Source organism: Protomyctophum parallelum, assembly GCF_964188405.1.
Source record: "Protomyctophum parallelum genome assembly, chromosome: 13".
Classification (NCBI taxonomy): Eukaryota; Metazoa; Chordata; class Actinopteri; order Myctophiformes; family Myctophidae; genus Protomyctophum; species Protomyctophum parallelum.
Genome location: NC_139708.1, coordinates 45358981 through 45374967, shown reverse-complemented (window position 1 = coordinate 45374967; position 15987 = coordinate 45358981). Strand labels below are relative to the sequence as shown.

The following is a 15987-nucleotide window of genomic DNA, read 5'->3' as shown; positions in this document are numbered from 1 at the left end:
TGTAATTTCCTGGGGTCTATTAGGACTATAGTAAATAATAAAAAAATAAATCACCATAATATTTTGTAAAATAATACATATTTAGCCCCAAGCTCGAATGCCCCCGCCCCCCTGTCAAAAACGGCTAAAATCCCTAAAACGAAAGAAAGCAACAAATGAAGAAAAATAATCTAATCTTTTACTTTCTCTAATAACAACCTAAATCATGAACTAGCCTACTTCATTGTAACGAAGTAGGCTAGTTCAAAATTGTACTATATTGATATGAAATACATTTTGTGTATATATATTATATATATTATTATTATTGTATAATAATGATAAAATGATACATATAATAGTTGTACTAAATTCGTAGGGATGTCCCAATACCGATACCGATAACAGAGAATAACATATAATAATAATAAAAAAGAAAAGATATCTTACATTGTATTTTGAAGTCCACCGAGCGGAAATAGGGTTTATAGCTAATCTATAGCTATATATCTGGTGTTGTGTTTATAGCAGACCCCTCACTCAAATGTGCCCTTGCAGTTTGGGCAACTCCAAAGCAAACTCCACATGTCCCAACATTATATTTACCTGCCCTATACCCCCGTGTCGGATCGCTGGTTAGACTGGCATATTTGCCGATAACGATATGACCCAATATGACCAAATAAGGGCCGATCCGATACTTTTGCGATACCGATAAAGTATCCGGGACATCTCTAGAGTAACAAAAGTACAAAAGTATCTGCATCAAAATGTACTATTGAAAATAGCCGATCTACAAGCTCTCAATGCGTCGCGTTTCCAAATGGCCAAAATGTATAGGGTTGAAGTGGTTAATGTATATGTTTTCTAATCAAAATTTAAATCTCCAAAGTAACTAGTAACTAAAGTTTTCAAATAATTGTAGTGGGAGTAAAAGCACGACATTTTGGCTCTGAGATGTAGTGGAGTAGAAGTAAAAGTACCGGTAATTGGAAATACTCAAGTAAAGTACAAATACCTCAAAATTTTACTAACTTACAGTATACTTAAGTAAAAGTACTTATAGTCGCTTTCCACCATTGACAGGCAGAGAGCGACAATGCTCCTGTCGGATCTGTCCGGGGGTGTCATTTCCTTGAAGCTGTCCAGGGTCAGGCTGTCGGACCATGGAACCTACCGCTGCTCGGTGCCAGAGATGGGAATGAGCGCTGACATCCAGCTCGACGTTGGTAAGACCTGTTCTTTGTTATCCAAATAATGCTTTTATTTTATTCTTTAAGACGGTGGGTTTTCAACAAGGCCCCATAATGTATTCGGCTTTTGAGCCACAAACTTTTGAGCCACTAACCTTTGAGCCACTAACCCATTTGATGAGGTTTAGCCTCTCAGACCCATTTGATGAGGTTTAGCCTCTCAGACCCATTTGATGAGGTTTAGCCTCTCGGACCAATTTGATGAGGTTTAGCCTCTCGGACCCATTTGATGAGGTTTAGCCTCTCGGACCCATTTGATGAGGTTTAGCTTCTCACTCAGACCCATTTGAGCCATGGAACCTTCATTTGAGATTTGAGTTAATTTGCGTGTCCGTAGATTATTGTTTTACCGCATTTCTTTTTTCCTGCGATAGCAGATCTACAAGCTCTGCTATCGTGCTTAATAGCAGATCTACAAGCTCGTAGCGCGGCACAAAGATTGTGTCTCAAATCTTTGAATATATATATTCTTTCAAGTTTTTAACTCAAATCTTTGCTTCTGTGGGGTCCCTGAACATATTTTCAGATGGGGGTCGGCGGCCAATTACATATAATTGTTGGGGTCCTTGACATGAAGAACGTTGAGAACCGCTGACATAGAAACAGGATTGTCTGAAAACTGTCAGGATTTAGAAAACATTTGTAGAATCGTCCTCAGGTCTAAATGGGTTAATACTGTACAGTATGTAATTATAAAGAATAAGGCATTCGGTGCATGGTGTTAGCTGGCTTTCTTCCTGATGCGTGGCCGTCACATGCGATGGTCCAATTGTCGTCCATCTCCCATCTCTCCTGCATCAGCTCCTGCTGGGAGAGGTTTTTTCATTTAAAATGAAGCATTCCAAAACGTTACATGAAGTCCCCCACCCTCACAATTATTATTTATTATTTATTTACGACGGCATCAACGTCCGCCAAAATACATTTTGTTCCACGTATAGTATGTATAGTTTATATGTATAGTTTCATTATATAGATATTCCACTGTTATGTTCTTAGCTTACGCATGTTTCTTGAATACTACTTTTTATGTATAGTGATGTATTGCCATGGTTTTTGTTCTCGCTCTGGATTCAGAGCGTCTGATAAATGCCTAAATTGTAACTTGACTGCCATGCGTTTCTCTCCACAGCCCATGAGGTGACGTACATTCCACCACGAGGCAGAGGCATCCGCGTGGAACTGCTTCCAGACCACCGCTCTGTTCCTAAAGCCGTCACCAACATCCTGTGGCTGCACGGAGACAACCTGGTAGCGGACTGGTATCTGGGTCATGGTCTGGATTACTACGGGACGTTTAGAAACCGCTCCACACTGGACCCAGACACCGGACGGCTGGTTATCGACAACATGACCGTAGAAGACATCGGGTGGTATTCTGTGGAGATCAACGGCAGACGTCACTTCAAGACTTACCTGCTTAAAGAGATGAGTAAGTATGACTCACAACAAGACTTACCTGCAGTAATTGTGATCCGTCTTCATTCTGTCTTCTCAACAGAGAGAGTCCCAGATCCAGACCTGAACATCGTGGCACCATGTGACTCATTCTGTCTCCTCAACAGAGAGAGTCCCAGATCCAGACCTGACCATCGTGGCACCATGTGACTCATTCTGTCTCCTCAACAGAGAGAGTCCCAGATCCAGACCTGACCATCGTGGCACCATGCGACTCATTCTGTCTCCTCAACAGATAGAGTCCCAGATCCAGGCCTGACCATCGTGGCACCATGTGACTCATTCTGTCTCCTCAACAGAGAGAGTCCCAGATCCAGACCTGACCATCGTGGCACCATGTGACTCATTCTGTCTCCTCAACAGAGAGAGTCCCAGATCCAGACCTGACCATCGTGGCACCATGTGACTCATTCTGTCTCCTCAACAGAGAGAGTCCCAGATCCAGGCCTGACCATCGTGGCACCATGTGACTCATTCTGTCTCCTCAACAGAGAGAGTCCCAGATCCAGACCTGACCATCGTGGCACCATGCGACTCCAACTCCAGCAACTGCACGCTGCACTGCATCGGAGACGTCACAGAGTCGGCCGTGGTCACCTATCAATGGAGGTTCCACGATGAGAAATGGACTCGACCCAAACCCAACGAGACCAGGTTCTACAACGATGAGGAATGGAGCGGACCCGACTCCCGGACGGTGACGATCAGCGACGACGAGGAAGGGAGAAAAGTTAAAAGAATATCCTGTGCGATAAAGAACTGGTTCAGTGTGGAGCAGAGCGAGGCTGTAGACAACCCGCTTTACAGAGGTACGTTTTTTACTGATTTTGTGTGTGTGTGTGTGTGTGTGTGTGTGTGTTAGGGCTAGTTCAGAAGTTACAATTTTCAATTTAGGCATTTAGCAGACGCTCTTAATCCAGAGCGATTTACATTAAGCAAGAACAAAAAAGCATGGGAATACATCACATAAAAAGCATGAAACATGCGTAAGCTAATAACGTAACAGTGGGATATCTATATAATGAAACTATACATATAAACTATACTATACTATGGAAAGGAAAGTTACCCAGGGTAACTGGACTAAGCTCAAGAACTTGTTTACAGCCAGGCCCTGCTCATAGAACATTTCATGGTAGGGGTTCAATGCCTTGCTCAAGGGCACTTCAGCGGTGGTAATTTTAATGTGCCGGTCCGGGGATACGAACTATAGTGACCTTCCGATATCAAGACCGCTCCGCAAACCGTTCGGCCACCGCTGCCCGCTGCTATACATATGTACTATGACGTGCTATGACTACATACAATGTAATTATAGTGCTGTCTACATAACATGCTATAAGTCTGTATCAAATGCTATCTAAGTCTACAGAAATGCTATCTAAGGGGGTAGGGTAAGTGCTACTGGCCATAGACTTAAAATGAACCCTGGCTAATAAGACAATGCATTCCATACGTTCCATAGGGCTAGACCACGCAAGGACATATGACATCAACTTGCGACAGGAGTTTCTATATTAATATAATATAATATTTTAGGTGTTTTAAATGTTAGATTTTAGTTATAGAGGGCAATTATAATGTATTAACCCACTTTGGGCGGGAACCCCTTTTGGTGTTAGCATTATGTTATGCTTTAGCATTTCATGTAGTCATAGCACTTTATAGTATAGGCTACACATCTATATTGTATAATATATAATATAGTATAGTATGTATAGTTGACATAGATACTCCACTGTTACGTTCTTAGTTTATACATGATTCATGATAACTACTTTTTATATATGTGATGTATTGCCATACTTTAGTTTTTGCTTAAATGTAAGTCGCTCTGGATCAAGAGCGTCTGCTAAATGCCTAAATTGTAATTGTAAATTGTAGCTATTGAAAAATAGCAGATCTACGAGCTTGTAGGTCTGCTATTTAGAAAAAATTGAAGAACGACTGACAGAAACATAGCTTTTTCAGAAAACTGTCAGGATGTAGAAGACATTTTTAGAATCTGACCTCAGGTCAAAATGGGGTTAAAGCTGTAGGACATACTGGTCCTTAATATTGTTGTTGTCCATCCATCCATCCATCTTCAACCGCTTATCCATAATCGGGTCACGGGGGCAACAGCTCACCAGACATTCCTCTCCAGAGCAACATTAGTGACTTCCTCCTGGGGGATCCCGAGACGTTCCAAGGCCAGTGAGTCCATGCGGCCTTTGGTCCAGAGCTCTGCACGGATCAACAACAAAAAAAGAAGAAATTAATCTGTGTCATTTTAACATTTCTAAAGAGGAAAACTAAACAGGAAACGTAGTCTTTCTTAGTCACAGACTGTAACTTAACAGCAATTTACAATTTAGGCATTTAGCAGACGCTCTTAATCCAGGGCGACTTACATTAAGCAAGAACAAAACAGCATCATACATCACACAAAATCACAAAAGCATTTATCATGAAACATGCGTAAGCTAAGAACGTAACAGTGCAATATCTATATAATGAAACTATACATATAAACTTGTATACATATATACTATACTATGCTATACATATGTACTATGACGTGCTATGGCTACATACAATGCAATTATAGTGTCTACGTAACATGCATAACAGCGTGTGTCTATGGTCGAGAGAGAGAGAGAGAGAGAGAGAGAGAGACAGAGAGAGAGAGAGAGAGAGAGAGAGAGAGAGCCCGTTTACCTCCACGGGTAGGAGCAGCTTCAAACAGCCATAACTCCAGTTTGCAGCATGCTAAAGGTCCCAAACCTGGTGGCTGGCCGTACGGACTTCCAATTTCATAAAACTATAATTCCTACTTCCGGTTTGTCTGATTGACTTGAAACTCCTCCCACAACTCTATGAGGGGGGTGGAGCTAGATTGTGCAACCCGGAAGTGGATCTGTTCACTTCCTGTTTTACTAGGAGGCATTCGCAGGGGAATAAAAAAATGTAAAGAGATTTTCTTTTCTATTTATGTTTTATATTTCTGTCTTTCAGCTCCTAAAGGACCAACAGGCAGAGGATTAAGAAGGGGCATTATTGTTACTCTCTTCATGTACGCAGTAGCACTGGTAGCTTTATTCTGGAACAAGAATCCTTGTGAGTCTTTAATTTATTTTTAACTAGATTTATTTACAATCTATATTGATATAAATCCATCCATCTGTGTCATTATGTGAAGACGAGAATGATCTCCTCACTGACCAATCACTGTCTCACATCTCACTGACCAATCACTGTCTCACATCTCACTGACCAATCATTACCTCACATTTTAGCTTTGACAGAAGAAGAGAAGGAAAGACGACACAGAGCCGCCAAACTGAGAGGTGTGTGTGTGTGTGTGTGTGTGTGTGTGTGTGTGTGTGTGTGTGTGTGTGTGTGTGTGTGTGTGTGTGTGTGTGTGGGTGTGGGTGTGGGTGTGTGTGTGGGTGGACAAGGCTGTTAAACATAGAAATGCTTTGTTCGCTACAGGTCTGTTGAAGAGAACACCAGGATATCGTCACATCACTGACTATGAAGAGGAGCTTCAACGTAACATGAACAGCACATATCTGAGGGTAAATTTGGGCACACAGTCTGAGGTCGTGTTTGAAAACGTCTTCGCTCCGCTCTACAATGTAGACATCGAAAGAACAGACATCCACAGCCATCATGAGGTCAGACAGATGGAGATGAAGAAGGCAAGAGAGGAAATCCAATTCGGTCAAATCTTCAAAGACCTTTCTGGACTAATCAAAAGAACAGTGCTGACCGTTGGCTGTGCAGGAATTGGGAAAACGATCCTCGTACACAAATTTATGTTCGACTGGGCCAAGAAATGTTTCCCCCAAGACCCACACCTCGTGTTCCCGCTCAAGTTCCGCCAGTTAAATATGCTCAAGGGAAAAATGTTTACTTTGGCACAGCTAATTCACTGCTGCATCGCGGAAACCAGATTTATTGAGGAAGACGTTCTTAATCTTATCTTCACTGAATTGCAGACGGCAAGAGACTACAATGACCTCCCCTTCAAAGTCATGTTTGTTCTGGATGGTTATGATGAAAATAATTTCAAGTTTGATTTCAAAACAGAAATTGGCCTCATGAATGTCAACGACTCTTACCCAGTGAAAGATCTCCTTGTAAACCTCATCAAGGGGAAGCTCCTCCCCTCTGCTCGAATCTGGATAACCTCGCGACCTGTAGCAGCCAATCAGATCCCTAAGGAGTTTGTAAACAGGATGACAGAAGTACGAGGGTTCATCAGAGATGACCAGAAGAAGGAGTACTTCGAGAAGACGTTCAGTGATGAGAACCAGGCCAGATCAATCCTCTCTTACATCAAAAGATCAAAGATCCTCCACACCATGTGTGAAATCCCAGTCTTCTGTTGGATCCTTGCTACCGTTGTGAAGAACATGGTGAAGAACATGGGGACGACAGTCAGGCTGCCCAAAACCCTGGTTGAGCTGTTCTGCCACTTCCTGATGGGTGAGATACAGCGGGAGAATCCTGAACAAGGCGAGGCAGACAGAAATAAACTCATAAAGTATGCAAGAGAAGTTCTTCTGAAGCTGGGCAAGCTGGCGTTTCACCAACTGAACAAAGGCAACATAATTTTCTATGAGGAGGACCTGAAAGCGTGTGCTCTTGATGTGAAAGTGGACTTGAAGAACTTGGGCTTTTGCACACAGTTCTTCAAAGAAGACGATGTGTTCTTCCTCCAAACGGTCTACTGCTTCCTTCATCTGAGCATCCAGGAGTTTCTGGCTGCAGTCTACCTGTCCCACTGTTTCACTCAGAAGAACACGGAGGTCCTGAAGACATTCCTGGAATATGATGGTGACATTGGCAGTTCCCTGTCTGACTTCCTCAAGGCTGCTATGAAGATAACCATGCAGAGTAAGAGTGGTCGCCTGGACCTCTTTGTCCGCTTCCTTCATGGTCTCTCACTGCAGTCCAACCAGAGTCTGTTAGGAGGTCTGCTGGGTCAGACAGAGAACAGTCCAGAGGAGATCCAGAGGGTCATCGACAACCTGAAGGAGATGAATGATCGTGATGCCTCTCCTGACAGATGTATCAACATCTTCCACTGTCTGATGGAGATGAACGACCCGTCAGTCAGTCGGGGGATCCAACAGTACCTGGAGTCAGAGAACAGCTCAGGGAAGAAACTCTCTGTGCCCCAGTGTTCAGCTCTGGCCTCCATGCTGCAGATGTCAGAGGAGGTTCTGGAGGAGTTGGACCTGCAGAAATACAACGCATCAAAGGAGGGGCGACGGAGACTGGTCCCAGCTGTGAAGAACTGCACAACAGCCAGGTTAGTAATGTGAATGTTAACATGTTAGATCACTATATACTTCATTCATTCATTCATTTATTCATTCATTCATTAAAAAACATGGGAAAGAGAGAGAGAGAGAGACCCCCTCACTTAATATTTATATATATTAGTATTGCAATCCAAGTGTGATTTGTGTTTAGTATATTTAGTGTTAGGGTGATTTTGCCTTTTGAATATGTGTTACACTGCCGCTATTTGCTTAGTTAGAAGAGTATCCAAACACACACACACACACACACACACACACACACACACACACACACACACACACACACACACACACACACACACACACATTTCAGACACCACCACAGGGAACCTCCTTGACAGTGAACATGGTCTGTTCTGTTTTGATCATGTCTGATTTTACATTTAATCTGAAATTACAGACTTGTTGACTGTGACCTCGGAGAGGTTGACGTTGAAGTTGTGGCTTCAGCTCTCAGCTCCAATCCGTCCCATTTGAGAGAACTGGACCTGAGTGGAAACGTCTTGAAGTATTCTGGACTGGATCTCATCTGTGCTGCACTGAAGAGCCCAAACTGTTGTCTGGAGACTCTCAGGTCAGATTCATTTAACATTTTTATTTGTATTTGGTTAAGTAAAGTTCTGTTATAGTAAGTGATTATAATGTAGTTATGATGGTGATAGGATTTGAAGAGTGTGGATGAGGTTAATATCATAGCTAATGTATGTAATGTATGTAGTCTTTATGCTGAGATACCACATTTAAAACCTGAACACCTCTGAGTGGTTCAATGTGTTGTTGTCAGTGTCATCCCCTAGTTTTGAATATTTATATTAACTTTTTCGCTGCTATCTACGTTTATAAAAGTAGCTAGGCTAACGGTACCTAATGGTGCTAACTACGCGTACAGTATGTGTGTAGACAACCGTATACTCCATAAATATGAAAGCGTAGTAGCATAGCTTACTTTATAATTAACCCATTTTGGGTGGGAACCTCTTGGTGTTTTAAACATTATGTTATAATTTAGCTATTGAAAAATAGCAGATCTCAAGCCCATAGCGTGCCACCGAGTGGCGCGCTTCGAGCTTGTAGGTCTGCTCAGAACAAGAAAACATGTTGCTGACAGTGAGCACAGCCTTGCTGACCCCTCCAACTCCCCAATAATACTAAGCCAAATGAACTCTTTGTTTGGTGGGGGGTGGGGGATTACGAACTGCCTTGCAAGAAAGACATTTAGCACCTTAAGAATTAACTTGAGCAACTGTATGGGCTTCACTCAAAAACCTGAGTAGACCCCAGAAATGTTTGAAAGAGAAAACAAATACCCCTGGAAAAAGTACTACTTTGGTAATTACAAGTAAAAGTTTGTAATGCAACATTTACTTGACTAAAAGTACAAAAGTAACAAAAGTAGAAATGACACTTTATGCATAATGTATCATTTAAAATTTTCAAATATATATAATTTTTTGAAAATAGCAGATCTACAAGCTCACAAGCTTGTGTAGCTATATGGCTAAAGTTAATGTGTTTGTTTGTGATGTGATCAAAAATCTACAAAGTAACTATTATAAACTAAAGTTTTAAAATAATTGTAGTGGTGTGCTAGAATTTCTATAACATGACCACAGGTGTGCAGTATAAAGCGGTGTGCAATATGCCTTGAACAAGGACACTTACTCCCACCCCATTTGACCTGCATGGTCTGGTGGGCATACCAGTAGGTAGTTGCTCTGGCCTCTGTCCTACTGTCCTACTGCCACCTAGTGTCCGTTTATTATTACACAGTGGGTGAAAAAAACACACCCCTTAAGACTAAACCACACCCATCAGAGGTGTTGATTCCAGAGGTACCTTTCCCTTGAAAAGCACGTCTTAGGGTGGAGTTTGCCTACCACAAATTGGTGGACAAATTGGAGGCTATGTGTGGTGCAGGACGGGGAATTGTGCCTTTCATTTTGAAAAAACAAAGAAAAGAGGTGTTATTTATATTTTGTCTTTTCTTATGAGCTAACCGCAATTTTGAAGTTACTTTTTTACGTACTGTCTGTAGAGTTTTAATAAAGGAGCTTAAAGGTCAAAGCTCTCTCTCTCTCTCTCTCTCTCTCTCTCTCCCCTCCTCCCTCCCTCCCCTAATCTGGTTGTATTCTTCATTTAGACTGAAGAACTGCTCTTTGTACAGCTGTGAAGTTGTGGCTTCAGTTCTCAGCTCCAATCCGTCCCATTTGAGAGAACTGGACCTGAGTGGAAACGTCTTGTATGATTCTGGACTGGATCTCATCTGTGCTGCACTGAAGAGCCCAAACTGTTGTCTGGAGACTCTCAGGTCCGATTCATTTAACATTTTTATTTGTATTTGGTTAAGTAAAGTTCTGTTATAGTAAGTGATTATAATGTAGTTATGATGGTGGTAGTATTTGAAGAGTGTGGATGAGGTTAATATCATGGTAACTCACACTGACCATAATATTGATAAGATACAGTGACTAATGTATGTAGTCTTTATGCTGAGATACCACATTCAAAACCTAAACACCTCTGAGTGGTTCAATGTGTTTTGTTGTCTGCGTCATCCCCTAGTTTTGAATATTTATATTAACTTTTCCGCTGTTATCTACGTTTATGAAAGTAACGAGGCTAACGGTACCTAATGGTGCTAACTATGCGTACAGTATGTGCGTAGACAACCGTATACTCCATATTATATGAAAGCTTAGTAGCACAGCTTACTTTATAATTAAACATTATGTTATAATTTAGCTATTGAAAAATAGCAGATCTACAAGCTCATAGCTTGTAGGTCTGCTATTTTTTTTTAATCGTTAACATGTGGGGCAAATCATTTAATATATATTTCAGAGCGAACATTTCTAACTAAAATATTTGCTTCTGGGGGGTCCCTGGAACTACATATTTTGAGATAGGGGTCCGTGGCCCAATAGAGAGAATTCTGTGGGTCCTTGACATGAAAAAGGTTGAGCACCACTGACATAGAAACATTGGTTTTTCAGAAAAAATGTAGGATTTAGAAGCCTTTTTTTTAATCGTCCTCAGTCCCAAATGGGCCAATAGGGTTTCTGTGCTTGCTCAGTATGAAGAAAGTGTCCAGTGATATGAGGGACTTAGACAGACTATCTATCCTTCAGTAGACAGGCTTTTATTTCCGTTCGCATTGGCAGAGTAGAGAGAGAAAGACGGACGGACTTGGTGTGTGTGTGTGTGTGTGTGTGTGTGTGTGTGTGTGTGTGTGTGTGTGTGTGTGTGTGTGTGTGTGTGTGTTCGTTCTACAAGTGAAAGCAACAGAGGGGTATTATTAGACAAAGTTCGACTGAATTCTAAAAAGCTGTAGTAAAACATGTATATATAAAAGCCCAGACTATTTTATTATCAGAATTGGATCACCCTCCCATGGACTAGAAATACAATTAGCTCACCCTCCCTCTGACTACAATTAGAAAGGCATCACCCTCCCATATTTTCATCCAGGCCCCCCTTTTCCTAAATTTCGACTGAATTTATTGAATATTGAAAATGTATTGTGTACAGTGTTCTACTGTTGACCAACGTGAACTTTGGACGGATATCTATCTTCATCTGGAAAAAAAATTGCTTTTATGAGCCAATTCAAATTGCAGTTTTATGAAAAGTCTTCTTCTGCTGGTTGCAAAGCTTCTCTATACAGGAATATGTATTTTATTGGTTTTAATCTCCCCCTTCTCTCTCTCTCTCTGTCTCTCTCTCTCTCTCTCTCTCTCTCTGTCTCTGTCTCTGTCTCTGTCTCTCTCTCTCTCTCTCTCTGTCTCTGTCTCTGTCTCTGTCTCTGTCTCTCTCTCTCTCTCTCTCTCTCTCTCTCTCTCTCTCTCTCTCTCTCTCTCCTAATCTGGTTGTATTCTTCATTTAGACTGGAGAACTGCTCCTTGTCAATGAGAGGCTGTGAAATTGTGGCTTCAGCTCTCAGCTCCAATCCGTCCCATTTCAGAGAACTGGACCTGAGTGGAAACGGCTTGAAGGATTCTGGACTGGATCTCATCTGTGCTGCACTGAAGAGCCCAAACTGTTGTCTGGAGACTCTCAGGTCAGATTAATTTAACATTTTTATTTGTATTTAGTTAAGTAAAGTTCTGTTATAGTAAGTGATTATAATGTAGTTATGATGGTGGTAGTATTTGAAGAGTGTGGATGAGGTTAATATCATGGTAACTCACACTGACCATAATATTGATAAGATACAGTGACTTATATGTAGTCTTTATGCTGAGATACCACATTTAAAACCTAAACACCTCTGATTGGTTCAATGTGTTTTGTTGTCAGTGACATCCCCTAGTTTTGAATATTTACATTAACTTTTTCGCTGCTATCTACGTTTATAAAAGTAACGAGGCTAACGGTACCTAAATGGTGCTAACTACACAGTATGTGCGTAGACAACCGTATACTCCATATTATATGAAAGCGTAGTAGCACACCTAGTGGCGCGCTTAGAGCTTGTATTTGCTTCTGGGGGGGTCCCTGGAACTACATATTTTGAGATGGGGGTCCGTGGCCCAATAGAGAGAATTCTGTGGGTCCTTGACATGAAAAAGGTTGAGCACCACTGACATAGAAACATTGGTTTTTCAGAAAAATGTTAGGATTTAGAAGCCTTTTTTTAATTGACCTCAGTCCAAAATGGGCCAATAGCGTTTCTGTGCTTGCTCAGTATGAAGAAAGTGTCCAGAGATATGATGGACTGAGACAGACTATCCTTCAGTAGCCAGGCTTTTATTTCCGTTCGCATCGGCAGAGTAGGCCCCCATTTTTATAAATTCCAAGTGGTCGCTTAGAACATACCATTGTGAATCACATTGAATGTGATTCACATGCAACTAGAAAAAGTGCCCTTCTGGGCACAGGTCTCCACCAGGATAGGAATGTAGGACATTGCAGCTTGCCTTCATCTGGTGGTTGGATAAAAGGGCAACAAAAGTAAATTATCCACAGATCCGTGCAGTTAGAGGTAAAACACTTTTCGGCCAGTTATAGCGCCACCTTGAGGCTGAGTTGAAATTGTTCATGTGGCATTTCGTCCTCGGCCTAGTGGGAATGTGCGTGCACAATTTCACGGAAATCACGCGATGTGTTCATGATTTGCAGCATTTTGTTTGAAACTGAGCACTCCTGTGAACTTTGGAAGCTAATCTTAACCAATCAGGATGGAGTCTGAGAAATCTGAAAGACTGGTTTCGTTGAATGGCTCTAGAGAGACTGTGTACCAATTTGCGCGATGTTTGGACAAAATCTGTAGGTGTACTGTGTAGGTGTACTGTGACTCATATTCTCTCTCTCTCTCTCTCTCTCTCTCTCTCTCTCTCTCATCTGGTTGTATTCTTCATTTAGACTGGAGAACTGCTTCTTGACAGAGAGATGCTGTGAAGTTCTGACCTCAGCTCTAACTTCTAATCCCTCCCTCCATCTGAGAGAATTGGACGTGAGTCTCAACATGGTGAATGAGTCAGGAATGAAGATGCTGCTCTCTGCTGGGCTGGAGAATCTCAAGTGAGTAGACCCTGTTGTGGGGCCTGGTTTACAGGAGAACCCTTTACTATGTGTGGGTAATGTTTGTGGGGCATCACCACTATTTTACTATTTTCAGACATGTGATGATTGATGCATTGTTGTTCTACTTCCAGTTCCTACAGAGTGAAACACTGTAGTGTCAGCTATTGGAGACGTTGTGTTAGACAGTCAGACATTGATGCATTGTTGTTCTACTTCCTACAGAGTGAAACACTGTAGTGTCAGCTAGTTGAGACGTTGTGTTAGACAGTCAGACATTGATGCATTGTTGTTCTACTTCCTACAGAGTGAAACATGGTGGAGAAGATCGGTTCAATCCTCATCTCATTAAAGGACGTGAGTATCTCTCACTATTGACATCTTATACAGAGTTTTTTTAACACCTACTGTATAGTTTGGTAAACTTCAGGGCTGCAGTTGTAATATTGTTGGTCGGGTTTGCTTTCTCATTGTAGTTGGTCAAGCACGCAGTCTGGCACGCACACAGTGCATCTTCAGGCGTGTGCGACTGTGCGTGTTGGTCAAACAAGGATTTCATACTCCTTAGTGACACGTTGCAGACAACTACAGCCTTGGCTGAGAGATAAAGCCAGTCAATAGAAATATGTGGGAGATCGGAATGACAAACACTCACTCACGTGTTCTCACTCACATATTTGAATGTGGGCCAGGTATGGTAGGCCTGAGGCCTATATTGCTAGGCCTGAGGCCTACCATACCGGCCTGACCGGTCAATAAAATAATGCTGAATTAACTAGCTTGTATTGGTAACTTTGACTGCACAATAGCCTCCCATTTAACCTCCTTGTCTGAAAAATCATGATAATGTCCCTCAAATCTTTGAATATAAATTATTAGAGTGAACATTTTAACTCAAATCTTTGCTTCTGGGAGCAGGGGGGTCACTGGAACTACATCATTTCAGATGGGGGGGGGGGGGGGGGGGGGGGGGGCTGGAGGCATGAAGTAGCATGTGACATGTCAAACAGCCATAGCCACTTGCCCAAAATGTGCTGAACTCATCACATTTGTCATGACATCTATGGCCGTTTTTAGCCCAAGGAGTGTTTTTTGTGTAAAACTAATGCCTGGAATGTATTCAGAATCAAATCAAAACCCCTTAGTTTTACATGTCACATGCTACTTAAAGCATAAGGAAAGTTTGACATGTTGGACCATTTTGCCTGCCTGTTAATGAAAAAGAAAGCCCAATAGTGACAGCCGGTCAGCTGGATTCATGAATGTATGAATATAGACAATATTTCAGGCCAATAAAAAATACTATATACCAAATATCCCACTTTAACCCATTCTGGTGTTTCAAGCATTATGTTATACTTTAGCTATTGAAAAATAGCAGATCTACAAGGTCATAGTTTGTAGACCAAATGTGTGTGTGTGTGTGTGTGTGTGTGTGTGTGTGTGTGTGTGTGTGTGTGTGTGTGTGTGTGTGTGTGTGTGTGTGTGTGTGTGTGTGTGTGTGTGTGTGTGTGTGTGTGTGTGTGCGTGCGCGCAGTGTGTGTGTGTGTGTGTGTGTGTGTGTGTGTGTGTGTGTGTGTGTGTGTGTGTGTGTGTGAGCGCGCACACGTGTGTTTGTGTGTGTGTGTGTGTGTCAGTGAATGATGTACTTAATGGTTACTGTGTGTTTTCTCATCAGATTCCCAGCGTCTCTCACTGGACACAAACACAGCACACCGTTGGCTCACTCTGTCTGAGGACAACAGGAAGGTCACATGGGTGGAGGGACCGTTTCATCAGTATCCTGATCATCCCGAACGGTTCAATGCCCATAAGCAGGTTCTGAGTGCAGAGAGTGTGAGCGATCGCTGCTACTCTGAGGTAGAGTGCAGTGGAGAGGTTGACATAGCAGGGACTGACAGAGCAATCAGCAGGAAAGGACGTGGTCTTGACTGTCTGCTTGGAGACAATGGCATGTCATGGAGTCTGCGGTGTGATGCAGTTGACAGTTACAGTTACTCTGTCAGTCACAATAGGGAGCAGACTGTCCTCCCTGTCGGTCCCTCTAGACGCTCCATCTGCAGAGCAGCAGTGGATGCTGACCGTGAGGACAGGGAGGACAGGGTCTACAGAGTAGCAGTGTTTGTAGACCGTCCCGCTGGGACTCTGTCCTTCTATGACGTGTCCTCAGAGGACACTCTGACCCACCTGCACACGTTCCAGACCACGTCCACTGAACCCCTCTGCGTTGGGTTCAGGTTGTGGGGGCGTGGCTCCTCAGTGTTTCTGTGTCATCAGAGATAGAGTCTCGATGCGAGCGAGGGTCACATCAGGTCGCCATGGTTACTCCACATGTCTGAGTGAGTTCAGGTTGTCATGGTTACCACAGTCGCCAGTACTCCTGACATCATGGACTCCATATTTGGTCATGAGTGACTCATCATGACATCATGGTGACATCACACTGATGTATATAAGAAGCA

At 42.4% G+C, this 15987-nt stretch overlaps 1 protein-coding gene across 1 annotated transcript; it reads left to right on the top strand.

Moving 5' to 3' along the window:
* Nucleotides 1-911: 911 nt before the first annotated feature.
* LOC310868713 (NACHT, LRR and PYD domains-containing protein 3-like) lies at nucleotides 912-15808 on the top strand (the record flags this gene model as incomplete). The annotated part of the gene is made up of 12 exons (XM_083779170.1): nucleotides 912-1208; nucleotides 2365-2664; nucleotides 3182-3499; nucleotides 5688-5789; nucleotides 5969-6019; nucleotides 6165-7992; nucleotides 8406-8513; nucleotides 10146-10313; nucleotides 11889-12062; nucleotides 13367-13525; nucleotides 13833-13882; nucleotides 15204-15808. The coding sequence occupies exons 1-12, from the start codon at nucleotides 1079-1081 to the stop codon at nucleotides 15806-15808; spliced, it is 3993 nt and encodes a 1330-aa protein (XP_083635296.1). The 5' UTR covers nucleotides 912-1078.
* Between the last annotated feature and the right edge of the window lie 179 nt (nucleotides 15809-15987).